This window comes from Cetorhinus maximus, unplaced genomic scaffold, assembly GCF_964194155.1.
Source record: "Cetorhinus maximus unplaced genomic scaffold, sCetMax3.hap1.1 HAP1_SCAFFOLD_1042, whole genome shotgun sequence".
NCBI classification, from domain to species: Eukaryota; Metazoa; Chordata; class Chondrichthyes; order Lamniformes; family Cetorhinidae; genus Cetorhinus; species Cetorhinus maximus.
This window is the reverse complement of record NW_027596984.1, coordinates 2501-28233: the sequence shown is the minus strand read 5'-3', so window position 1 is coordinate 28233 and position 25733 is coordinate 2501. Positions and strand designations below refer to the sequence as shown.

The following is a 25733-nucleotide window of genomic DNA, read 5'->3' as shown; positions in this document are numbered from 1 at the left end:
TTATGAGGTGCCAAGTGCTCATCCAGGGACTTTTTAAAGGATGTGAGGCTAACCCACCTCCACCACCCTCCCAGGCAGCGCATCCCAGACCCTCACCACCCTCTGGGTAAAAAAGTTTTCCCTCACATCCCCCCCCCACCTAAACCTCCTGCCCCCTCACCTCGAACTTATGTCCCCCCTCGCGAATGACCCTTCAACTAAGGGGGAACAGTTGCTCCCTATATCCACCCCTGTCCATGCCCCCTCATAATCTTGTCCACCTCGATCAGGGTCACCCCCTCAGTCTTCTCTGCTCCAACCCAACAACCCAAGTCTATCCAAACCTCTCTTCATAACTGCAATGTTTCATCCCAGGTACAACATCCTGGTGAATCTCCTCTGCACCCCCTCCAAGTGCCATCACATTCTCCCTATAATGTGGGGGCCAGTGACTCAAATCCCGGCTCTCACTGGATCAGGGGACAGGGGCGATGCCCACCGCAGTCGAACAGCTCCTGCTCGGCGTCTGCGCCCCGGCTGTTAATTCTAGACGCCCGGATTCACTTATATTCCTCTCCTTGTCACATTATGGATCTCACCGCCGTGGTTTCCCTGCTTTAACTCGGGGCCCCGATGTTCTGTTGACTTCCCCTCGATTGGATCACCGTGCGGCGCGAGTCGATGGATCCTCCCGGTTTCACTGGACGCCACATCCTCCACACCCATCCATTCCCTCCGGCTCTGCGGTGTTCCTCTCCGGAACGAACATCACCGAGATTCCCCAAAGCGGACGTAGGAATCGGAAATGAGAACCCGAGAATGGTTCCCCATTCCTCTCTCTAGTCCTCTCGATAGGTCAACAATCGTGACTGATCAACCCAAAACTTATTTTCCGCATGCCTTTCCCATCGTTCTGAAGCGACCGGAATGACTGGGAGGTGATTAAGTTCCCTGCTCCCTGCCATTGGGGTGAGTGAGTCTCTCAGACGCTCCCAACACTCCACCTTCTAGTCTGTCCCTCTCCACCTCACTGTGAGTGTTTCTGTCTGATTTCCATGTGGGATGGTGAGTGATAGCCCGATCTTTCACTGCCCCTTCCCAATTGGAACCCAATCCCCCCATCACTCAATGGGAGGATTACTGGAGATTGACCTGTTTGCATCATTCAGTGGGTTCCAGTGACTTTGGGGTAATCTACCCCATGGCGATATTGCTAGATATTAGAAAATAACATAACAGACAGAATCTCGAACATGGCTCAATCCCCCTCTACCAATCCACTGGCCAGAAACTGAACTGGGACCAGCCATATAAATACTGTGGCTACAAGAGCAGGTCAGAGGTTTGGAATCCTGCGGAGAGTAACTCACCTCCTGACTCCCCCAAAGCCTGTCCACCATCGACAAGGCACAAGTCAGGAGTGTGATGGGACACTCCCCACTTGCCTGGATGAGTGCGGCTCCCACAACACTCAAGAAGCTTGACACCATCCTGGACAAAGCAGCCCCCGCTCGATCGGCAGCCCATCCACAAACATTCACTCCCTCCACCACCGATGCACAGGTGCAGCAGTGTGTGTACCATCTACAAGATGCACTGCAGCAACTCGCCAAGGCTCCTTCGACAGCGCCGCCCAAACCCACGACTTCTACCATCTAGAAGGACAAGGGCAGCAGACACATGGGGAACACCACCACCTGGAAGTACCCCTCCGAGCCCCTCACCCATCCCGACTTGGAAATATATCGGCCATTCCTTCACTGTCGCTGGGTCCAAATCCTGGAACTCCCTCCCTAACAGCGCTGTGGGTGTACCTACACCACACGGGACAAAATCCTGGAACTCCCTCCCTAACAGCACCGTGGGTGTACCTACACCACACGGGACAAAATCCTGGAACCCCCTCCCTAACAGCACTGTGGGTGTACCTACACCGCACGGGACTGCAGCGGTGAGGGCAGGGATCTGGGCTGATTCTCGCCCACACCATCCCATGGTCACTGCCTAGTGGTCAGCACTTCTTCTCGTGTTACTTCACCCCAAATAATAACTTCTATTTTGACTCCAGTCTTTGATGACCCCTGTCTCCAATGGGTAACTTTGTCATAGGTACAATCCGTCCAGCCCATCACTGGGTAGGATAACACATTTGAAAATGTCACTAAGTCCTCAGATACACTGGTAACTTTGCTCCAGCTTAATGCATAATGTCCTTCTTTATTTCCCTTCCTCCTAGATAACTTAGTGACGATCGTGATCTTATCTCGAGGAAAGTGTGGTCTCTCCAAATGCGTCACTCGCTACCTGGTAGCCATGGCAGCGTCGGATCTGCTGGTCACCATCCTCGACCTGATACTGAGACAAATTCCGATTGTTTTTAAGGGAGAATTTATTTTCCTGGAGTCCATCCCCGTGTGTAACATCCACGCCGTCCTGCTGTACGCAGTCACTGACTGTTCCGTCTGGTTCACCGTCGCTTTCACCTTTGATCGATTCGTGGCCATTTGTTGCCGGAAGCTGAAAAGTAAATATTGCACCGAGAGACCGGCGGCTGTGGTTCTGGGGACCGTGACTGCGGTCAGCGGTTTGAAGAATATTTTCTGGTATTTTATGCTGACAGGGAGGTACGTGCTGCTCAATCAGCCCTGGTTTTGCCTGATCGCCTGGTATGCTGACTTCTCACCGCTCTGGACCGCAATCGAGTTCCTGCACCACATTCTGACCCCCTGTGTCCCCTTTGTCCTGATTCTGCTGCTGAACCTTCTCACCGTCAGACACATCCTAGAGAGCAGCAGATCCCGCAGGAGACTCCGGACTCCCAGCCGTGGGAAGAGTCCCAGAGACCCGGAGATGGAGAGTCGAAGGAAATCCATCGTTTTGCTGTTTGTCATCTCGGGGAGTTTCATCCTGTTATGGTCAACCCTAACGGTTTATTCCACATGGATTCGGATGCACTGGTTGGGTTATCAGTCGATGTACCTCCCTTCTTTTATCTTGGAGTTGGGCTTCACGCTCCAGCTCCTGAGCTGCTGCACCAACACTTGTGTCTACGCCGTGACCCAGTCCAAGTTCAGGGAGCAGGTGAAGGTGATGCTGAAACGTCCCTTTGCCCCAATCCTTCAGTTCGTGAGAAGGTGAGAAATGAAGTCCAGCTCGCGTCGTGAGTTAATCCAGTGGATCACTCTCACCCGCGCAAAACGCTCCACCCTGCGCGGCGCGTGGCTTTCCCCATGGTGGAGCCGGGACTGTGCAACACAACGTCTCCACGTCAAATGGCTGCCGTACAGTAAACTCAAAACGGTCACCACCGCGATCGCTAGGGTCGGTCCTGTCACAGATGACTTAAGGTCATCCGGCTTGTTAAAGTCGGGCTAATCATATTGTTGTAGGTTTGTTAATGTCACGTCAATGACGTTGTTAATGATTGTTCAAATCACGTCAATTACGTTGTTAAGGGTTAGAGAAACAGGTGGGGGTTGTTAATTGTCTTTAAGCACGTATAAATAGGGAATCCTTCCGTGACCGTTGGCCGCCGCTAGTGCTGGATTCATCCTCAGCCCCAGGGACATGGCTTCAATTTGAAAAGTTAAGCCCTCGTTTGAAGTTTGTATTTTGTTGCCACACCCCTTTAATGAATTCATGAGTTTACCTCTTCATCAGTTTATTGGTTTTAAGGGGTCACGTATACATAGGGGGCAGCTGGGACACTGGTCATGTGGGAGGAGATCTGTAAGGCTCAACTACTCAATAAACTCTCTCAATAAAGAAAGTTACTGTGTCTGGTTTTGACTTTAATCAGATGCCTCGGATTCGACTAACACATCTCACCTTGAAATTGCAACTCCCGCCTCATATGTGAAGTTTCAGGGTTGAATTTCATATCACTTAAGGCAGCCACAGCACAAGTAAAGTTAGAATATTCACCAGGCATCAGCCTTAAAATTTCCACCACAGATCCCAGCAATGAGTCCGCCCTTATAATCATTCTGCTCCTTTTCAGTCAGGAGGTCATGTGCGACAACGGGCAGTGTACCTACCACTGAATCTGAAGCTCGGGGTTCAAGCCCCACTCTGGCTACTTGGCAGCTGAGGGTGGTGCGGACATAACACAGCCCAGACAGATCACACCCTCCTGAACCCCATAATTTTCATTTTGATTTGTGGAGGGTAAAAATTTAATTTTGAAAAAAAAAAGGGGGAGGTTGTGATGTGTATGTACCTTTAAGGGTACATCTTAAACTGCTGGACAACACTAGCCTACACCAGGGAGGGTGTGATGTACAATCACATGAACTCAGTAGACAGGAAAGTCCAGCATTCCTATAGGCCAATGGTAACTGAGCAGTGGGATACCTTTAATGAGATATTGCCCAAAAAAGAGGCATGTCGATGCTTTTCATCTTGCACTCATCAGGATACTTCATGAGCACAGCAATATAAGGGGAAAACAACAATTTATACTATACGAGATGAGAGTGCTGGTTGGTTGACAAGTGCTCTATGATTGGCAGAGGTGTTGCCATGGAGAATGTGGCAACAGAGCCTCCCAGTTACTGTCTTTTCTTCAAATGAAGAGCCCAAATTATTGTTGTTCCATTTGTTAACCTCTATCTCTTCTGTCATCCCTTGATCTCTGGATTCATTTGTCCTGCCCTACCCCTTCCCACGGTGGGTATACCTTGACCCTGCCTGAACTATGTCTTTAAAAATACTCATTTGGTCGCATAGAATTTGGTTGTTGCTGAAAAGAGAGGCACTTTGAAGCTTTTGGTCCTGCACTCACCAGGGCACTTGGCAAGAAGGCCAATAGAAGGGGAAAACAACAATTTATACTGCAGGTGAAGAGAATGCTGATGGCAGAGGAGAAAGGAGATGTACAGATGTTGCAGCTGTTTCAGCTAAGCAAAATCAGGGACAGGCATTGGATAATTGATTCCTCAGGGTCATCCCTTGACCAATCAGGGTCCAGCTGCCTGTGTGAAATGTCAAACAAAGCTTGGCAGTTAACTGTCACTAACCATCAAGTGGTGCACTCTCCATGGCAATACACTTGTCAACCAATCAGCGCTCTCTTCTCGTATAGTATAAATTGTTGTTTTCACCTTAAATTGGTATGCTCCTGATGTGTCCTGATGAGAGCAAGATGAAAAGCATCAACATGCCTCTTTTTTGAGCAATATCTCATTAAAGGTATCCCACTCCTCAGTGACCATTTTCTGTCAGACTCTGATTCCAGTTTATCTGGGTCAGATGCATCTTTACCCCATTGCATTTGGCTTCCCCCAGATAATTATTCTTACTCTGGACTGTTAGTTCTCCATTTCCATAGTCAGCCTATACCTTATGATATAATGATCACTCTTCCCTACATGTTTCCTCCACAGATACTTGATGCACTTGGCCCAGCTCATTCCCAAGAACCAGGTCTAGCTGTGCCTCCTTTCTAATTAGACTGGAAACATGTTGCTGTAGAAAATTCTCTTCAGCTCACTCGAGAATCTCGTGCCCTCTCTGCCCTTCAAACTACCACCACCCCAGTCCATATTTGGGGAACCGAAGTCCCCCATCATAACTACACTATCAATCCTGCACCTCTCTTTAATTTCCTTGCGGATTGGTACCTCTACATCGTTCACACTAGTTGGTGACCTAGACACTACACCAAGCAATGCTATTTATGTTCCTTAGTTCTAGCTAAATAGATTCTGCCCTTGAGCCCCTCTGGTCATCCTGTTTCTCCTGCATTGCAATTCTCTGCTTCATCAATGAAGCCACCCCTGCCCCAACCCACCAAAATGTATCCTGCAGTCCACTTTGCATTAAAGTTCATCTGCCATGTGTCTGTCCATTTCAGCCTATATCCTCTCAAACCTTACTACTCTCCCCCTCACAATTGCAGGTTGTGTGTCATCTGCATCCAAAAGCCCTTTTCGAACTCCCATGCATGATCCACGTGAGCCTCATCCCTTCCCTCCATGATGTTATCAGCAATGAGATCCAACTGACCTTCTCATGGAGAGGGGGAGCCGGGGACTCCAAGACCCAACAGGCCTCGGGGGTGTCGCGCGTGCGCAGGCCTGGGGTGGGGGTCTCCTGTGCAACGGGGCGTTTTTTCCAATTCATCGGGACGGGGAAGGGGAGGATCGAGTGCGCCTGCGCCGAACCGAAAATGGCACGGGAACCCGTAAGCTGTGACCTAGGATCGGAGCGCCACAGCCAAAGTGGGTCCCAAAGAGGGGGAAGGGGAGGGGGGACAGGGAGAGCTCCTGAAGGAAGCCATAGTCCGGGGGCAGTGAGAGATGTCCCAGCGAAGCAGGAAGAGGGGCAGAGAAAGAGGCTGGAGGCAGCAAAGAAGGGGTTGCGGTGGGCAGATTTTAACTGGAGATGCTCCAGGGGAAGCCATGATGATGGATACAGCGGCAGGAGTTGGTGACTCCATGTTGGGGGTGAAGGTGACCCCCTTTCCAGACGAGTTATTCTGCTCGGCGCTGCTAAAGAGCTGAGGTTCTGATCGCGGGTCGGTGCCGGAGGTGGAGACTCAGGAATCTAAGGGGACGGAACCTCGGGAGATGAGGTTGAAACCCGGCCGGGTGACCTTGTCAATGAGGTCACCAAGTTGGGATGGTAACTGGAGAGAATTCAAGGCAAGATCCTTTGAACGCGAAGAGAGAGAGAGAGAGAAAGAGAGAGAGAGGAAAGGCAGATTTTCAGTCAGTTTGGTGACTCGCAACGCTTACTGACGTCTGGGCGGTTGCTTGAAAAATCCATGGGACCTGTTTTGGTCGCATCTGCCTTTGGTTTTGCAATGTGGTGGGCACAAATTAGTTCACCTGTCGCTCAGGTGAACCATGGTCTTTCAGGTAGAGATTGCAATTTTTAAAAAGCTTTCCCCCTTGTATAAAAAATGTCATTTTTATGTGATCAAACCCCAGGAAACCTTGTAGCTTTATTCTCTTAGCAAGTGACTTCAATCTCCAACTTTGTCTACTTTAAACATGATCTCTAACTAGATCTTACCAAAAGCCATGGGTTCTGCCCTGGATCATTTCTCTCAGGCACCACTTGCCTTTAACAAGTCCCTGCCCCTTGTCAATCATTCACCCATGCTTTGTCAAAGAATTATTCTTAAATCCTAGATTGAGGCCTCTGGAAATCTCTCCCAACCCCCACAGTCAGCTGACTGCTCCGAGACTTACAAGGTTCGGCTATCTCTCATTTCTTAGACGCGCTGTCACATGAGCAACCATCCAGTCCTCTGACACCGCTCCCACATGCAAGGAGGGTTGAAAGGTTCCGGCCGCTGCCCTCTACCATTGCCAACCATTGCTGCCCTCTGCAAGCCTCACACTTCACCACCCAGCCCGGGGAAATGCCCCACTTTGGTGCGGTGGGAAAGGTGTTGGATTGGAAAGGGGTGAGCTTTTCACTATCCTGTCATGGGATGTGGGAATCGCTGGCTGAGTGAGAATTTGTTGCCCATTCCTAATTGCCCCTCGAGAAGGTGGAGGGTGAGACGCCTTCTTGAGCCGCTGCAGTCCCTTGTGGTGTAGGTGCACCCACGGCGCTGTTAGGGAGGGAGTTCCAGGATTTTGTCCCGTGTGGTGTAGGTACACCCACGGCGCTGTTAGAGAGGGAGTTCCAGGATTTTGTCCCCTGTGTGGTGTAGGTACACCCACGGCGCTGTTAGGGAGGGAGTTCCAGGATTTTGTCCCGTGTGGTGTAGGTACACCCACGGCGCTGTTAGGGAGGGAGTTCCAGGATTTTGTCCCGTGTGGTGTAGGTACACCCACGGCGCTGTTAGGGAGGGAGTTCCAGGATTTTGTCCCGTGTAGTGTAGGTACACCCACGGTGCTGTTAGGGAGGGAGTTCCAGGATTTTGTCCGTGTGGTGTAGGTACACCCACGGCGCTGTTAGGGAGGGAGTTCCAGGATTTTGTCCGTGTGGTGTAGATACACCCACGGCGCTGTTAGGGAGGGAGTTCCAGGATTTTGTCCGTGTGGTGTAGGTACACCCACGGCGCTGTTAGGGAGGCAGTTCCAGGATTTTGTCCCCGTGTGGTGTAGGTACACCCACAGCGCTGTTAGGGAAGGAGTTCCATGATTTTCACCCCAGCGACAGTGAAGGAACGGCCGATATATTTCCAAGTCGGGATGGTGAGTGGCTCGGAGGGGAACTTCCAGGTGGTGGTGTTCCCCATGTGTCTGCTGCCCTTGTCCTTCTAGACGGTAGAGGTCGTGGGTTTGGGTGGCACTGTCGAAGGAGCCTTGGCGAGTTGCTGCACTGCATCTTGTAGATGGTACACACACTGCTGCCCCTGTGCGTCGGTGGTGGAGGGAGTGAATGTTTGTGGATGGGGTGCCGATCGAGCGGGGGCTGCTTTGCCCTGGACGGTGTCGAGCTTCTTGAGTGTTGTGGGAGCCGCAGCTCATCCAGGCAAGTGGGGAGTATTCCATCACTCTTGACTTGTGCCTGTAGATGGTGGACAGGCTTTGGGGAGTTGGGAGGTGAGTTACTCTCCGCAGGATTCCCAGCCTCTGACCTGCTCTTGTAGCCACAGTATTTATATGGCTGGTCCCAGTTCAGTTTCTGGTCAATGGTAACCCCCAGGATGTTGATAGTGGGGGATTCAGTGATGGTAATGCCATTGAATGTCAAGGGGGCGATGGTTGGATTCTCTCTTGTTGGAGATGGTCATTGCCTGACACTTGTGTGGTGCGAATGTTACTCGCCACTTGTCAGCCCAAGCCTGGATATTGTCCAGGTCTTGCTGCATTTGGACATGGGCTGCTTCAGTATCTGAGGAGTCGCGATTGGTGCTGAACATTGTGCAACCATCAGTGAACATCCCCACTTCTGACCTTATGATGGAAGGATGGTCATTGATGAAGCAGCTGAAGATGGTTGGGCCGAGGACACTAACCCTGAGGAACTCCTGCAGTGATGTCCTGGAGCTGAGATCACTGACCTCCAACAACCACAACCATCTTCCTTTGAGATTGTCGGTTTGAATCTTCCTTTGTTGTTACTCTGAACTTGTTTGTTAAGTGGACTGTCAGTAATCTCAGTCTCCGAGGCTCCCAGCTGTGCCACAGGAGGGATTCCCTCTTCCATTAATAAGGAGCTCCTTCCAATGTGTTATCCCTTTGCTGTGATTGCAAAAGCCATTAAACCACGTGTAACGTAATCTGATCTGAAACCCCTATTACTCACTAAGAGAATAAAGCCAAAGGATTCCTTGATTTTAAAGCGACAGAAGACATTTTACTGCACAAGATTCAGGAAAGCCAAACAGCCAATTTTAGGCTCTAACTTGCACGTTCCTGGGCTGCGTATTTGGGTGGTAGCCCAAGGAGCGCTGGGGAACTGTACCCCACGTAACCCCACACAACCACAACCTGGTGGTCTCCATAAGACCATAAGACATAGGAGCAGAAATTAGGCCATTCGGCCCATCGAGTCTGCTCCGCCATTCAATCATGGCTGATAAGTTTCTCAACCCCATTCTCCCCCCTTCTTCCCGTAACCTTTGATCCCCTTACCAATCAAGAACCTATCTATCTCAGTCTTAAATACACACAATGACCTGGCCTCCACAGCCTTCTGTGGCAATGAATTCCATAGATTCACCACTCTCTGGCTAAAGAAGTTTCTCCCTCATCTCTGTTCTAAAAGGTCTTCCCTCTACACTGAGGCTGTGCCCCTCGGGTCCTAGTCTCTCCTACTAATGGAAACATCTTCCCCACGTCCACTCTATCCAGGCCTTTCAGTATTCTGTAAGTTTCAATCAGATCCACCCCCCCTCATCCTTCTAAACTCCATCGAGTATAGACCCAGAGTCCTCAAACCTTCCTCATATGTTAAGCCTTTCATTCCTGGGATCGTTCTCGTGAACCTCCTCTGGGACCCTCTCCAGGGGCCAGAACATCCTTCCTGAGATACGGGGCCCAAAATTGCTCACAATATTCTCAATGTGGTCTGACCAGAGCCTTATAAAGCCTCAGAAGCACATCCCTGCTTTTATATTCTAGTCCTCTCGAAATAAATGCCAACATTGCATTTGCCTTCCTAACTACCGACTCAACCTGCAAGTTAACCTTAAGAGAATCCTGGACTAGGACTCCCAAGTCCCTTTGCACTCCAGATTTCTGAATTCTCTCCCCATTTAGGAAATAGTCTATGTCTCTATTCTTCCTACCAAAGTGCATGACCTCACACTTCCCCACGTTGTATTCCATCTGCCACTTCTTTGCCCATTCTCCTAACCTGTCCAAATCCTTCTGCAGCCTCCCTGCAATAAAATATTGCATGGCAATTGCCCAGCGCTGAGAACCATCCAATAATCCGATTCAAATTGCAAGGTTTGGAGGATTCGGGCAGCGCTGCAGCGATAGTTACGCAGAACTGCTTGTAGATTCTGGGTAACTATGGCACTGGCCCAGCCTGACTGCTGATGGGAGTGCGCCCAAACCCCCTACCCCTTCCAGGGGACTAATCCCCCCCTCCCTCAATCCCTCCTCCAAGGGGCTATCCCTCGATTCCCCCCCAAGGAGTACCCACAAACACCCCGACAGGGCTCCCCGACACCTCTGACTACCCTCATCGCCCCCAGACCCTACTGCTGAAACATCCCAGGCCAGAACCCCGATTGTTGACTCCCAACTCCCACCTGGCCCATATCCTGACAACCCCCCCATGCCAGAACCCCCGCTCCTGACCCAAAAAGTCAGACGAGGTTGGATCAACTGGATTCCCCAGGTAAGCATTTGCGAGCAGGTGCGGCAATCCAACTCACCCGCCCCTCCAACGGAAGGTGCACCCCCCACGACCTATCTCACACTCAAGCATCCAGAAATACCACGAGGGAAGAGAGAAGCGATGGACAAGCGGTCATCAAACACGCAACCAACGGGTCATTAATTGGCAGACGCAGCCAAACACGGTTCCACGAATTTCTCATCATCCCCCCAGACGTCAGTGACCACTGTGAGCCACCAAGCTAATTTCAACCTCTGTATCCCTCATTAGCTTATTTCAGTCCCTGTCCTGCAAAGGACCGAATCTGATTAATGGGCAAGGTGATCGGCATCAATTTCACGGCCACATCTATCCCAATGAAGACGGGAAAACATAATTTGCCAGTTCATTCCAGCTCCCAGATTGTAAAAGTGCCTTGAGGAGGTTATAGAGATAGGGAGGGTTGTCGGGGCTGCAGGAGGTTACAGAGATAGGGAGGGTTGTCGCGGCTGGAGGAGGTTACAGAGATAGGGAGAGTTGTAGGGGCTGGAGGAGGTTACAGAGATAGGGAGGGTTGTAGGGGCTGGAGGAGGTTAGAGAGACAGGGAGGGTTGTAGGGGGCTGGAGGAGGTTACAGAGATAGGCGGGGTTGTAGAGGCTGGAGGAGGTTACAGAGATAGGAAGTGTTGTAGGGGCTGGAGGAGGTTATAGAGATAGGTAGGGTTGTTGGGGCTGGAGGAGTTTACAGAGATAGGGAGGGTTGTAAGGACTGGAGGAGGGTCAGTACTGAGGGAGCGCCGCACTGTCGGAGGGTCAGTACTGAGGCAGCGCCGCACTGTCGGAGGGTCAGTACTGAGGGAGTGCCCGCACTGTCGGAGGGTCAGTGCTGAGGGAGTGCCCGCACTGTCGGAGGGTCAGTGCTGAGGGAGCGCCGCACTGTCGGAGGGTCAGTGCTGAGGGAGCGCCCGCACTGTCGGAGGGTCAGCGCTGAGGGAGCGCCGCACTGTCGGAGGGTCAGTGCTGAGGGAGCGCCGCACTGTCGGAGGGTCAGTGCTGAGGGAGCGCCGCACTGTCGGAGGGTCAGTGCTGAGGGAGCTCCGCACTGTCGGAGGGTCAGTGCTGAGGGAGCGCTGCACTGTCGGAGCGTCAGTGCTGAGGGAGCACCACACTGTCGGAGGGTCAGTGCTGAGGGAGTTCCGCACTGTCGGAGGGTCAGTGCTGAGGGAGCGCCGCACTGTCGGAGGGTCAGTACTGAGGGAGCGCCGCACTGTCGGAGGGTCAGTGCTGAGGGAGCGCCGCACTGTAAGGCTTCATAAACCAAACTAATCCCACTTCCCAGCTCTCTCCCCATAGCCCTGTATCAATCCCCAAACTAATCCCACTGCCCCGCTCTCTCCCCATAGCCCTGTATCAATCCCCAAACTAATCCCACTGCCCCGCTCTATCCCCATAGCCCTGTATCAATCCCCAAACTAATCCCACTGCCCCACTCTCTCCCCATAGCCCAGTATCAATCCCCAAACTAATCCCACTGCCCCGCTCTCTCACCATAGCCCTGTATCAATCCCAAACTAATCCCACTGCCCTGTGCTCTCCCCATAGCCCAGTATCAATCCCCAAACTAATCCCACTGCCCCACTCTCTCCCCATAGCCCTGTATCAATCCCCAGACTAATCCCACTGCCCCGCTCTCTCCCCATAGCCCTGTATCAATCCCCAAACTAATCCCACTGCCCCGCTCTCTCCCCATAGCCCTGTATCAATCCCCAAACTAATCCCACTGCCCCGCTCTCTCCCCATAGCCCTGTATCAACCCCAAACTAATCCCACTGCCCCGCTCTCTCTCCATAGCCCTGTATCAATCCCAAACTAATCCCACTGCCCCGCTCCCTCCCCATAGCCCTGTATCAATCCCCAAACTAATCCTACTGTCCCACTCTCTCCCCATAGCCCTGTATCAATCCCCAAACTAATCCCACTGCCCCGCTCTATCTCCATAGCCCTGTATCAATCCCAAACTAATACCACTGCCCCGCTCTCTCCCCATAGCCCTGTATCAATCCCCAAACTAATCCCACTGCCCCGCACTCTCCCCATAGCCCTGTATCAATCCCCAAACTAATCCCAGTGCCCCGCTCTCTCCCCATAGCCCTGTATAAAACTCCAAACTAATCCCACTGATCCACTCTCTCCCTATAACCCTGTAACAATCCCCAAACTAATCCCACTGCCCCGCTCTCTCCCCATAGCCCTGTATCAATCCCAAACTAATCCCACTGCCCCGCTCTCTCCCTGTAGCCCTGTATCAATCCCCAAACTAATCCCAGTGCCCCACTCTCTCCCCATAGCCCTGTATCAATCCCCAAACTAATCCCAGTGCCCCGCTCTCTCCCCGTAGCCCTGTATCAATCCCCAAACTAACCCCGCTCTGTCCCCATAGCCCTGTGTCGATTGCTTCATAACCCCACTAGGCCACTATCTGTCCAAAATCCCTGCATTCTTATTAGTTTTGGTCTGAGTTGTGTCAGGGGCTAACTCGTGCTACTGGACGAATAATTGTTTTTGATTGGTGACTCCTTGTCAATGGCTGGACACGCCTTGGGTCATTTAGAGTGCAATTGCCACCCACTGGGATAAGTGTAATATAAATGTAATATTATGTCACGGATATATAATTTCAACCTCTTTCACTCCGGCTGGTGCAGCCCCAGACTCACAGGAGAGGATCCATGAGTTCTTCGCATTGTCCATGAACGCGCTGCCCCTTGATTGGCCGGGTTCACGAGCCCACAGCTCCGATTGGCTGATGTAGAGCCGGTGTCAATGAGAAGGCAGCATTGGCGGAGGTTGTCAGGGCGACGGACATCCCATGGTGCTCTCCGTGCCATGTTTACGTCTGAGGCTGACGTAGCGCAGGAAGTAAGAGAGACACGTACAGGAAGGAGTTACCTTGGTACACAGCCTTTATTGCTAGGGGACTGAACGTTTAACAGTAAATTGCATTTATATAGCGCTTTAGGATGGTAAAAATGCCCCAAAGTTGCATGTGACAGGGGCGGTCATCAAACAAACATAAACACTGAAACACACAGGGAGGTGTATTGGACTGGGGACCAAAAAACAAGGTCAAGGAAGCCGGTTTCTAGGAGGGTCTTAGAGCGGAAGACAGAGAGAGAGGGGGGGAGAGAGACCGAGAGAGAGGGGCAGAGAGATAATAGCAAGTGAGGTTTAGATAGGGAATTCCAGAGCTTAGGGCCTCCCCCTCCCCGGGCAGCTGAAGGCCCGGCCGCCAATGGCGGAGCGATGGGAATCGGGGGATGCTCGAGAGGCCGGGATTGGATGGAGCGCAGAGATCTCGGAGGGTCGTAGGGGCTGGAGGAGGTTACAGAGATAGGGAGGGTTGTAGGGGCTGGAGGAGGTTACAGAGATAGGGAGGGGTGTAGGGGCTGGAGGAGGACACAGGGATTGGGAGGGGTGTATGGGCTGGAGGAGGTTACAGAGATAGGGAGGGGTGTAGGGGCTGGAGGAGGTTATGGAGATAGGGAGGGTTGTAGGGGCTGGAGGAGGTTACAGAGATCGGGAGGGTTGTAGAGGCTGGAGGAGGTTATGGAGATAGGGAGGTTTGTAGGGGGCTGGAGGAGGTTACAGAGATAGGGAGGGTTGTAGGGGCTGGAGGTGGTTACAGAGATAGGGAGTGTTGTAGGGGCTGGAGGAGGTTGCAGAGATAGGATGTGATGTAGGGTTGGAGAAAGTTATAGAGATAGGGAGGGATGTAGGGGCTGGAGGAGGTTACAGAGATAGGGAGGGTTGTAGGGGCTTGGGAAGGTGACAGAGATAGGCAGGGTTGTAGGGGCTGGAGGCTGTTACAGAGATATGGAGGGTTGTAGGGTCTGGAGGAGGTTACAGAGATAGGGAGGGTTGTAGGGGCTGGAGGAGGTTACAGAGATAGGGAGGGTTGTAGGGCACTGGAGGAGGTTACAGAGATAGGGAGTGTTGTAGGGGGCTGGAGGAGGTTACGGAGATAGGAAGAGGTGAGGGAGGTATTTGGAAACAGGATTGAAGGTTTTTGGATTGAGAGACTCATTAAGACCATCGGTAAACACTCTGCAGTAAACCTGCCCCTGGAAATCCTCTCTGGGATTGACTGCCTGAGTCTGAACTTCCACTCCAGGAACCTCTGGGTGCTGACTCCCTGTTGCTGGGGATGTTCAGGCTGGTCACGTGGAGATGTGGGAGAGTTGGGGGTGTTGCGGGGATTTACAAAACTCCCACAGCTGAGCCACCAGGAATATCTTCACAACCTGGAAAAGAGGAGGGTCTTCGCTGCCCAGGTCGAAGAGTTTCGATCCCTTACCCCCTGCTGCATTCCCTTGGGCGTCAACGTGTAGTTGAGCACATTCGGTCTCTTCGGGCCCGAAATCGGTATCTAAAGCGGCCCACCCCCAAAAGGAGGAAGGTTCTCTGTCTCGTCTGAACCTTCGAGCGTCTTCTCCTGCTTCTCCGCTTCCTCCAATTCCGAATTCAGGGGAGAGTGGAAAAGCAGAGCAAGAAGGTGCGGTGGAGGGTGGGTAGGGGTTGGGGGGGGGGTGGAGGAGGGGGAGAGGCAGGAGGAAACGGGGTGCCCGGGAATCGAATTAAGATGAGGAAAGAGCCTATTTCTTGCAGTCAAGAGTCTCTGCCAGCCTCGAGTCGGTGGTGTGGAAAAGGAAGGGAGCTCATCGCTGGCATCTATGATGCGGGCTTGTCTGTTGGCTTCAGAGCGTCACTGGATGCCGGGGTTTGCTGGCTGTCTGGCACGTTGCCCTCAACAGCTGCTGTGGTGATGGGGCTGCTCAACTCCTCTCCACCGTCACATAACTTGTCCCGAAAACTTCGCTTGAAGAATCCGCACTAAAAACGAAACAGGGAAAGAAGACGGAGTAAGTAGCCGGACAGAGTGATCATCTCGCTGCCCGTCTGTCCCCACCAAACCCGCCCCGTGCAGACTGGCAGATCCTGGGCACTGACCCTCCGACAGTGCGGCGCTCTCTCAGCACTGACCCTCCGACAGTGCGGCGCTCCCTCAGCGCTGACCCTCCGACAGTGCGGCGCTCCCTCAGCGCTGACCCTCCGACAGTGCGGCGCTCCCTCAGCGCTGACCCTCCGACAGTGCGGCGCTCCCTCAGCGCTGACCCTCCGACAGTGCGGCGCTCCCTCAGCGCTGACCCTCCCACAGTGCGGCGCTCCCTCAGTACTGACCCTCCGACAGTGCGGCGCTCCCTCAGCGCTGACCCTCCGACAGTGCGGCGCTCCCTCAGCACTGACCCTCCCACAGTGCGGCGCTCCCTCAGCGCTGACCCTCCGACAGTGCGGCGCTCCCTCAGCGCTGACCCTCCGACAGTGCGGCGCTCCCTCAGCGCTGACCCTCCGACAGTGCGGCGCTCCCTCAGCGCTGACCCTCCCACAGTGCGGCGCTCCCTCAGCGCTGACCTTCCGACAGTGCGGCGCTCCCTCAGCGCTGACCTTCCGACAGTGCGGCGCTCCCTCAGCGCTGACCTTCCGACAGTGCGGCGCTCCCTCAGCGCTGACCCTCCGACAGTTGCGGGCGCACCCTCGGCACTGACCCTCCGACAGTTGCGGGCGCACCCTCGGCACTGACCCTCCGACAGTTGCGGGCGCTCCCTCAGCACTGACCCTCCGACAGTTGCGGGCGCTCCCTCGGCACTGACCCTCCGACAGCGCAGTAGTGGAGTCCATTAAACAGCACTCACCTTGTAGAATGCGATGATGATCAGGATCAGGAGCAGGAACCCACCCACGCTGCTTCCGATCACGAGCGGCAAACTGTTGTAGTATTCCCGAAACTCGATCTCAGTCCGAGCCTGTGGATGGGAACCGAGAGGGTCAGTCACCCTCGGGCAGGACGGTTTTGAGAACTTTGTGTCCCCGGGGGACTGGAATTCCAGTCAGCCTCCTCTCATTTTAACCCCACGCTGACCCCACCCCACCCCACCCCACCCCACCCCCCACCACGGCATCTGCCCATCACCCGTGTGGTTTGCAGTTCAGAGCCCCCACCTGGCGTAACTGGCTTCAGTTCCGGCCATCGCGCCTCGGGAGGGAGACACCGTCCCTCGAAGCGTGTGTGGACGCACGTTTCCGCCCCCCCCCCGGAACGATCACGGTGCTGAAAGGGTTAAATCCCGAGGTTGTTGGGTGGGGGGGTCACACGGACTCAGCTGTTGTCCTCTCGAGTCTAGGAAGATTGAGGGGCGATGCGACAGAGGGGTTGAAGACGATTAACAGATTCGATCGCGTCCATGGACTGGACCTATTTCCCTCGGTTGGTGGGTGCAGAGGGTCGGGTGGATTGCAAGTGGGGCGTCTCGGGAGGGTGTGGGGGGGACGAGATTAAAATTCGAAGCCAGGTTGTGAAGGGAGGGAGGTCAGGAAGCAATTCTTCACTCAAGGCAGAGTGGAAACCTATAACTCTCTCCCCCCAATAAGCTGAGGAGGCTGGGGGGCAATTGGAAACATCCGGGCGAGGTTAGATAGTAGTTTGGTCTCGGGTATTGAGGGTTACGGAATAAAGGCCAGATGATGCTGTTAAGAGGCAGATCAGCTGTAAAAGACTCGAGAGGGGCTGAATGGCCTCCTCCTGTTCCTGTGTGACAGGCTCGAGAGGGGCTGAATGGCCTCCTCCTGTTCCTGTGTAACAGGCTCGAGAGGGGCTGAATGGGCCTCCTCCTGTTCCTATGTAACAGGCTCGAGAGGGGGCTGAATGTCCTCTCCCTCTCCCTCTCCAAAACACATGGAGAGGGGACACAAAACGGCACAGTACGAGGTAATTACCTGGGCCCGGTGGCTCGTGGGAGAGTAGATGTCAACAAATGTCTTCTGGTCCAATGAGATTTGAGCCCGGCTTTCCATCGCTAGCTTAACTTCAGTGGTAACTGACTGGTGAAGAGAAGGAACATAGGAATTGAGGGACATAGAAGCAAGAGGAGGCCAGGAGACACTCAAGACTGCCAGACCCTTAATCCAGCCTGTGGCTGATCATCCACCTCAACCCCACCTTAATCCAGCCTGTGGCTGATCTCCTCCCTCAACTCCACCTTCCCGCACTCTCCCCACATCCCTCGATCTTCGAAACTCCAGGGAATAGAGACCCCATTCTCCTCAATCTCTCCTCCTGGGACAATCCCTCTCATCCCAGGGACCAGTCTAGTGAACCTTCGATACTGTCCCTCTAGGGCAGGGATGTCCTTCCTCAGGTAAGGAGACCAAAACTGGACCCAGAGCTCCGGGTGTGGTCTCACCAACGCCCTGTATCATTGTAGGAAGACCCCTTCACTCTGAAACTCCAATCCCTTTGTAATGAAGACTCACAGACCATTTCCCTTCCTCATCGCTCGCTGTACCCGCACTGTAACTTTACGTGACTCATATAGAAGGACACACAGATCCCTCCGATTGCAAACACCTCCCAGTCCCTCACTGCGCAAAAGATATTCTGTTTTCCAATCGTTCCCACCAAACTTGAGGATCTCACACTTCCCCACGTGATGGTCCACCCGCCGTGGTCTTGCCTGCTCACCCATCCTGCCAGTATCCCTCTGCAGACTCTTGGTGTACTCCTCCCAGCTTCCTTTGCTACCTAACGTTTCTCGGCCGGCAAACTGGAATAGGTTGCCCTCAGTCCCCTCATCTAAGGCATGAATGTGGATGGTAAGTAGCACTTAGGCTTGTGGTACTTGGCTAGACGCAACCGGCCATCTAGAAAATACACCTTACTCAATGCTGTGCGCCCATTACCCAGTGCTCACTCCGCACTAATGCATCACCCCCAATGCCACGAGCCCCGATTTGACGAAATAACCCCTTTTATTGGCACCTTTTCCGATGCTTTGTCAACATCTAAATATACTACATCTACTGGATTGCCCTGATTGACCCTCCCAGTTACAACCCCTGATCAAACTGGAACCTGAACACTCATTCATAAGCCCGTGCTGACACTGTCTAAGCTTATTATGATTTATCAAGAGCTTTGTTATCATGTTTTTTGGAATAATAATCTCTTGCCTTCCCATACGAGTGGGCAATACCGACGAGGCTGAATTCAACAGAACTGTTGTGCTCCAGGATGGGAATGTGGCAAGATATTTTTGTCCACCGGATGGGAATCTTGCCCTGTATCTGAAAGAGAGAGAGAGAGAGAGACTCGCCAATCACTTGTGTCCCTAACCAGCCCAAAACATCACAATGTCCTCTCCAAACAGTCACCTCCTTTCAGAGTGACAATCATTATTCAAAAGAAGGAAAATCTCGTGAGAGTTTGTGCACAGCAAGCTCCCAATGAACAGCAGTGTAACCATGGACCGAGGGCGTTTGGCATCATTACTGGAGCACTGACTCTGCGGCGCTCCCTCAGCGCTGACCCTCCGACAGTGCGGCGCTCCCTCAGCGCTGACCCTCCGACAGTGCGGCGCTCCCTCAGCGCTGACCCTCCGACAGTGCGGCGCTCCCTCAGCACTGACCCTCCGACAGTGCGGCGCTCCCTCAGCGCTGACCCTCCGACAGTGCGGGGCTCCCTCAGCACTGACCCTCCGACAGAGCGGCGCTCCCTCAGCACTGACCCTCCCACAGTGCGGCACTCCCTCAGCACTGACCCTCCGACAGTGCGGCGCTCCCTCAGTACTGACCCTCCGACAGTGCAGGGCTCCCTTAGCACTGACCCTCCGACAGTGCGGCGCTCCCTCAGCACTGACCCTCCGACAGTGCGGCGCTCCCTCAGCACTGACCCTCCGACAGTGCGGCGCTCCCTCAGCACTGACCCTCCGACAGTGCGGCTCTCCCTCAGCACTGACCCTCCGACAGTGCGGCGCTCCCTCAGCACTGACCCTCCGACAGTGCGGCGCTCCCTCAGCACTGACCCTCCAACAGTGTGTGTATGTCTGAAGAAAGGCAGAGAGCAGCAGATCGAGAGAGAGAGAGAGAGAGAGGTTTCGGGAGGGAGAGAGAGAGGTAGAGGGGGAGAGGGCCAGCGAGAGAGGGAGAGAGTGAGGGAGATGCAGAGAGTAAGAGAGGGAGAGAAGGGTGAGGGAGGGGGAGAGCTATCGTGGGGAGAGAGAGTGTGGCAATGGGAGAGAGAGGGGCAGACAGAATGAGAGAGAGAGAAAGAGGGAGAGAGAGAGACAGATAGAGAGAGAGAGAAAGAAAGATAGAGAGAGGCAGACAGTGAGAGAGAGAGAAAGAGAGAGAGAGAGAGAGAGACAGACAGGGAGAGAGAGAAAGAGAGAGAGAGAGACAGACAGAGAGAGAGAGAATGAGAGAGAGAGAGACAGACAGAGAGAGAGAGAGAGAGAGGCAGACAGTGAGAGAGAGAGAAAGAGAGAGAGAGAGACAGAGAGAGAGAGAAGGAGAGACAGAGAGAGAGAGAGAGAGGTATTGGAGGGAGCAATGCCGGAGGTGAATCGTGTCGATGTGTTTAAGGGAGGAGGGGAGCGGGTGGGGAATCTGGATAAACACACGAGGGAGCGAGGAACAGGAGGACACGGGGACAGGGCGGAGATGAAGATGGGGGTGTGTGTGTGGTGGCGGGCGGGTGTGGAGGAGTCTCGGGTGGAGTTGGACGACCAGCACAGTAGCAGACGGCCCGAAGGGCCTCCTGGTGTGTGTGTGTGGAAAGGGCTCCGGGATATTCGGTGCCCCCTCCCCTTGGTTTGTCCCTGGGGGAGGGGGAGGTACCGTTCACCGAGAGGGAGAGGGGGGATCCTCGCCAAGCGGCTCCGGTCCGGTGTCCAGGAAGCGGGGTGGGGGATTTCGGGAGCGCTCGGGATCCTGCGAGGAGAGGGAATTCCCGGCGGCCGACCGGCCGGCCGGGGGGGGTGGGGGACAACCCACTCACCTCGGAACGTTGTCCAGTCGACCTCCCCTCACTCGGTCCAGTGTCAGCCTCCTCCACGCACTCCCAGCCTTTGACCTGTCGGGGAGAGAGGAAAGAAACAGGGGATTGGATTCCAGCGTCTGCTCCTGGGAGAGTCAAGTAGGAACAGCAGGAGGCCATTCAGCCCCTCCCACCTTCCGGACTGTTCCCCCACCCCTCAATTCAACTGGAGAGTCACATTGGCGGCCACACAAGTGCCAGGCAATGACCATCTCCAACAAGAGAGAATCTAACCATCGCCTCCCCTTGACGTTCAATGGCATCACCATCACTGAATCCCCCACTATCAACATCCTGGGGGTTACCATTGACCAGAAACTGAACTGGGACCAGCCATATAAATACTGTGGCTACAAGAGCAGGTCAGAGGCTGGGAATCCTGCGGAGAGTAACTCACCTCCTGACTCCCCCAAAGCCTGTCCACCATCTACAAGGCACCAGTCAGGAGTGTGATGGGACACTCCCCACTTGCCTGGATGAGTGCGGCTCCCACAACACTCGAGAAGCTCGACACCGTCCAGGACAAAGCAGCCCCCCCCGGCTCGATCGGCAACCCATCCACAAACATTCACTCCCTCCACCACCACCGACGCACAGGGGCAGCAGTGTGTGTACCATCTACAAGAGGCACTGCAGCAACTCGCCAAGGCTCCTTCGACAGCGCCGCCCAAACCCACGGCCTCTACCGTCTAGAAGGACGAGGGCAGCAGACACATGGGGAACACCACCACCTGGAAGTTCCCCTCCGAGCCCCTCACCAACCCGACTTGGAAATATATCGGCCGTTCCTTCACTGTCGCTGGGGTCCAAATCCTGGAACTCCCTCCCTAACAGCGCCATGGGTGTACCTACACCACACGGGACAAAATCCTGGAACTCCCTCCCTAACAGCGCCGTGGGTGTACCTACACCACACACGGGGACAAAATCCTGGAACTCCCTCCCTAACAGCGCCGTGGGTGTACCTACACCACACACGGGGACAAAATCCTGGAACTCCCTCCCTAACAGCGCCGTGGGTGTACCTACACCACACAGGGGACTGCAGGGGCTCAAGATGGCGGCTCACCCACCACCTTCTCGAGGGGGGGCAATTAGGGACGGGCAATAAATGCTGGGCCCGGCCAGCGAGAGCCCACGTCCTCCGTGAACCAATCGGACCGAAAACGAGGCTGTGCTCATTCTCAACCCCGACCCGTTCCACACCTTTGACCCGAGACTCATTCGACCTGTGACCTCCGCCCCCTCTGACCCCTGCTCCCCCCCACCCCACCCCGTGAGAGAGCCTCCCCATTGGCCCTCTCGGTTTATACGTACCGGATGTATGGGGATGGGCGTCTTGACATCCCACCAGACCAGGCCGGACACTCCCTGGTGAAGGTCGAAGGTCACATTGATGGGGGCGTCCCTCCTTCCGAGGTTTTCCACCTGGTGTGAAGGGGGAGGGCAAAGGTCAAACCAGCTCCTCCTCTCAGGACCCAGTTCCCCAAACGTTCCAGACCCTAACCCCCTCGATTGACCCTCCCTCCCCCCCACACTCTCAGGCAGCGCGTTCCAGATCCTAACCCCCTCGATTGACCCTCCCTCCCCCACACTCTCAGGCAGCGCGTTCCAGACCCTAACCCCCTCGATTGACCCTCCCTCCCCCCACACTCTCAGGCAGCGCGTTCCAGACCCTAACCCCCTCGATTGACCCTCCCTCCCCCACACTCTCAGGCAGCGCGTTCCAGACCCTAACCCCCTCGATTGACCCTCCCTCCCCCACACTCTCAGAACAGCGCGTTCCAGACCCTAACCCCCTCGATTGACCCTCCCTCCCCCACACTCTCAGGCAGCGCGTTCCAGACCCTAACCCCCTCGATTGACCCTCCCTCCCCCACACTCTCAGGCAGCGCGTTCCAGACCCTAACCCCCTCGATTGACCCTCCCTCCCCCACACTCTCAGGCAGCGCGTTCCAGACCCTAACCCCCTCGCTGCGTGAAAAAGTTCCTCCTCGTGTCTCCGTCGCTCCTTTTACCCATCGCCTTCAATCTGTGTCCCTCTGCTTCTCGATCCTTCCCCCCAATGGGAACAGTTTCTCCCGATCCACTCCATCCCAGACCCCCTCGTGATGTTGAACACCTCGATCAAATCTCCTCTCCACCTTCTCTTCTCCGAGGAGAACAGTCCCAACTTCTCCGATCTATCCACGGAACTGAAGCTCCTCATCCCTGGAACCATTCTCGTGAATCTTCTCCGCAATCTCTCTCTCTCTCTCTCTCTCTTTCTCCAATTCCTTCACATCCTCCCTGTGCGGAGCCCAGAACTGGACACAATACTCCAGCTGAGGCTGAACTCGTGTCTTATACAAGTTCAACATAACCTCCCTGCTCTTGTACCCTACACCCCTATGAATAAAGCCCAGGATACTGTCTGCTTTACTAACCGCTCTCTCCCCCTGTCCTGCCCCCTTCAATGATTTATACACATTTACCCCCAGCCTCTCTGCTCCTAGCCCCCCTTTAGAATTGCCCCCTATATTTTATACTGTCTCTCCGCGTTCTCCCCACCAAAATGGATCGCATCACACTTCTCTGTGTTAAACTGTATCTGCCACTAGTCTGCCCACCTCACCATCCTGTCGATGTCCTCTTAAGGAACAGGAGCGGGCCAATCATCCCCCAAGCCGTTCCCAACATTCACTGACCCCCATCACGGATCGGGGGGACACGCAACTGGGAATCAACCAACCTCCCAGGAATTTCAGGAGAGATTAAACGCAAACTCGGGTCGCGTTCCCTGGAATTTCGGAGGTTAAAAGTGGGGGGGGTGCTATTCGATCGAAGTTTTCCGGATGTTCAGGGGAATTGATCGGGTCGGGAGAGAGAGGGACACGATTTACACCGCTTGGAGAGAGTCTAGGGCGAGAGAGAGAGAGGGACATGATTTACACCGCTTGGAGAGAGAGTCTAGGGCGAGAGAGAGAGAGGGACATGATTTACACCGCTTGGAGAGAGTCTAGGGTGAGAGAGAGAGGGACATGATTTACACCGCTTGGAGAGAGAGTCTAGGGCGAGAGAGAGAGAGGGACATGATTTACACCGCTTGGAGAGAGTCTAGGGCGAGAGAGGGGGACATGATTTACACCGCTTGGAGAGAGTCTAGGGCGAGAGAGAGAGGGACACGATTTACACCGCTTGGAGAGAGTCTAGGGCGAGAGAGAGGGACACAATTTACACTGCTTGGATAGAGTCTAGGGCGAGAGAGAGAGGGACACGATTTACACCACTTGGAGAGAGTCTAGGGCGAGAGAGGGGGACACGGTTTACACCGCTTGGAGAGAGTCTAGGGCGAGAGAGAGAGAGACACGATTTACACCGCTTGGAGAGAGCCTAGGGCGAGAGAGAGGGGGACATGATTTACACCGCTTGGAGAGAGTCTAGGGCGAGAGAGAGAGGGACACGATTTACACTGCTTGGAGAGAGTCTAGGGCGAGAGAGAGAGGGACACGATTTACACCGCTTGGAGAGAGCCTAGGGCGAGAGAGAGAGGGACATGATTTACACCGCTTGGAGAGAGTCTAGGGCGAGAGAGAGAGGGACACGATTTACACCGCTTGGAGAGATTCTAGGGCGAGAGAGAGAGGGACACGATTTACACTGCTTGGAGAGAGTCTAGGGCGAGAGAGAGAGGGACACGATTTACACTGCTTGGAGAGAGTCTAGGGCGAGAGAGAGGGACACGGTTTACACCGTTTGGAGAGAGTCTAGGGCGAGAGAGAGAGGGACACGATTTACACCGCTTGGAGAGAGCCTAGGGCGAGAGAGAGAGGGACACGATTTACACCGCTTGGAGAGAGTCTAGGGCGAGAGAGAGGGACACAATTTACACTGCTTGGATAGAGTCTAGGGCGAGAGAGAGAGGGACATGATTTACACCGCTTGGAGAGAGTCTAGGGCGAGAGAGGGGGACACGGTTTATACCGCTTGGAGAGAGTCTAGGGCGAGAGAGAGAGGGACACAATTTACACCGCTTGGAGAGAGTCTAGGGCGAGAGAGAGAGGGACACGATTTACACCGCTTGGAGAGAGCCTAGGGCGAGAGAGAGAGGGACATGATTTACACCGCTTGGAGAGAGTCTAGGGCAAGAGAGAGAGGGACACGATTTACACCGCTTGGAGAGAGTCTAGGGCGAGAGAGAGAGGGACACGATTTACACTGCTTGGAGAGAGTCTAGGGCGAGAGAGAGAGGGACACGATTTACACTGCTTGGAGAGAGTCTAGGGCGAGAGAGAGGGACACGGTTTACACCGTTTGGAGAGAGTCTAGGGCGAGAGAGAGAGGGACACGATTTACACCGCTTGGAGAGAGCCTAGGGCGAGAGAGAGAGGGACACGATTTACACCGCTTGGAGAGAGTCTAGGGCGAGAGAGAGGGACACAATTTACACTGCTTGGATAGAGTCTAGGGCGAGAGAGAGAGGGACACGATTTATACCGCTTGGAGAGAGTCTAGGGCGAGAGAGGGGGACATGGTTTATACCGCTTGGAGAGAGTCTAGGGCGAGAGAGAGAGGGACACGATTTACACCGCTTGGAGAGAGCCTAGGGCGAGAGAGAGGGGGACATGATTTACACTGCTTGGAGAGAGTCTAGGGTGAGAGAGAGAGGGACACGATTTACACCGCTTGGAGAGAGTCTAGGGCGAGAGAGAGGGGGACATGATTTACACTGCTTGGAGAGAGTCTAGGGCGAGAGAGAGAGGGACACAATTTACACCGCTTGGAGAGAGTCTAGGGCGAGAGAGAGAGGGACACGATTTACACCGCTTGGAGAGAGTCTAGGGCGAGAGAGAGAGAGACACGATTTACACCGCTTGGAGAGAGCCTAGGGCGAGAGAGAGAGGGACATGATTTACACCGCTTGGAGAGAGTCTAGGGCGAGAGAGAGAGGGACACGATTTACACCGCTTGGAGAGAGTCTAGGGCGAGAGAGGGGGACACGGTTTACACCGCTTGGAGAGAGTCTAGGGCGAGAGAGAGAGGGACACGATTTACACCGCTTGGAGAGAGCCTAGGGCGAGAGAGAGGGGGACATGATTTACACTGCTTGGAG

At 54.1% G+C, this 25733-nt stretch overlaps 1 protein-coding gene across 1 annotated transcript; it reads right to left on the bottom strand.

The window, feature by feature from the left end:
- Positions 1–15441: 15441 nt before the first annotated feature.
- Positions 15442–17640, bottom strand: LOC144675609 (integrin alpha-M-like). The gene is made up of 3 exons (XM_078536254.1): positions 17545–17640; positions 16464–16574; positions 15442–15603 (listed from the first exon to the last, which is right to left on the bottom strand). Exons 1-3 carry the CDS (start codon positions 17620–17622, stop codon positions 15442–15444), a joined length of 351 nt encoding a protein of 116 aa, XP_078392380.1. The 5' UTR covers positions 17623–17640.
- Between the last annotated feature and the right edge of the window lie 8093 nt (positions 17641–25733).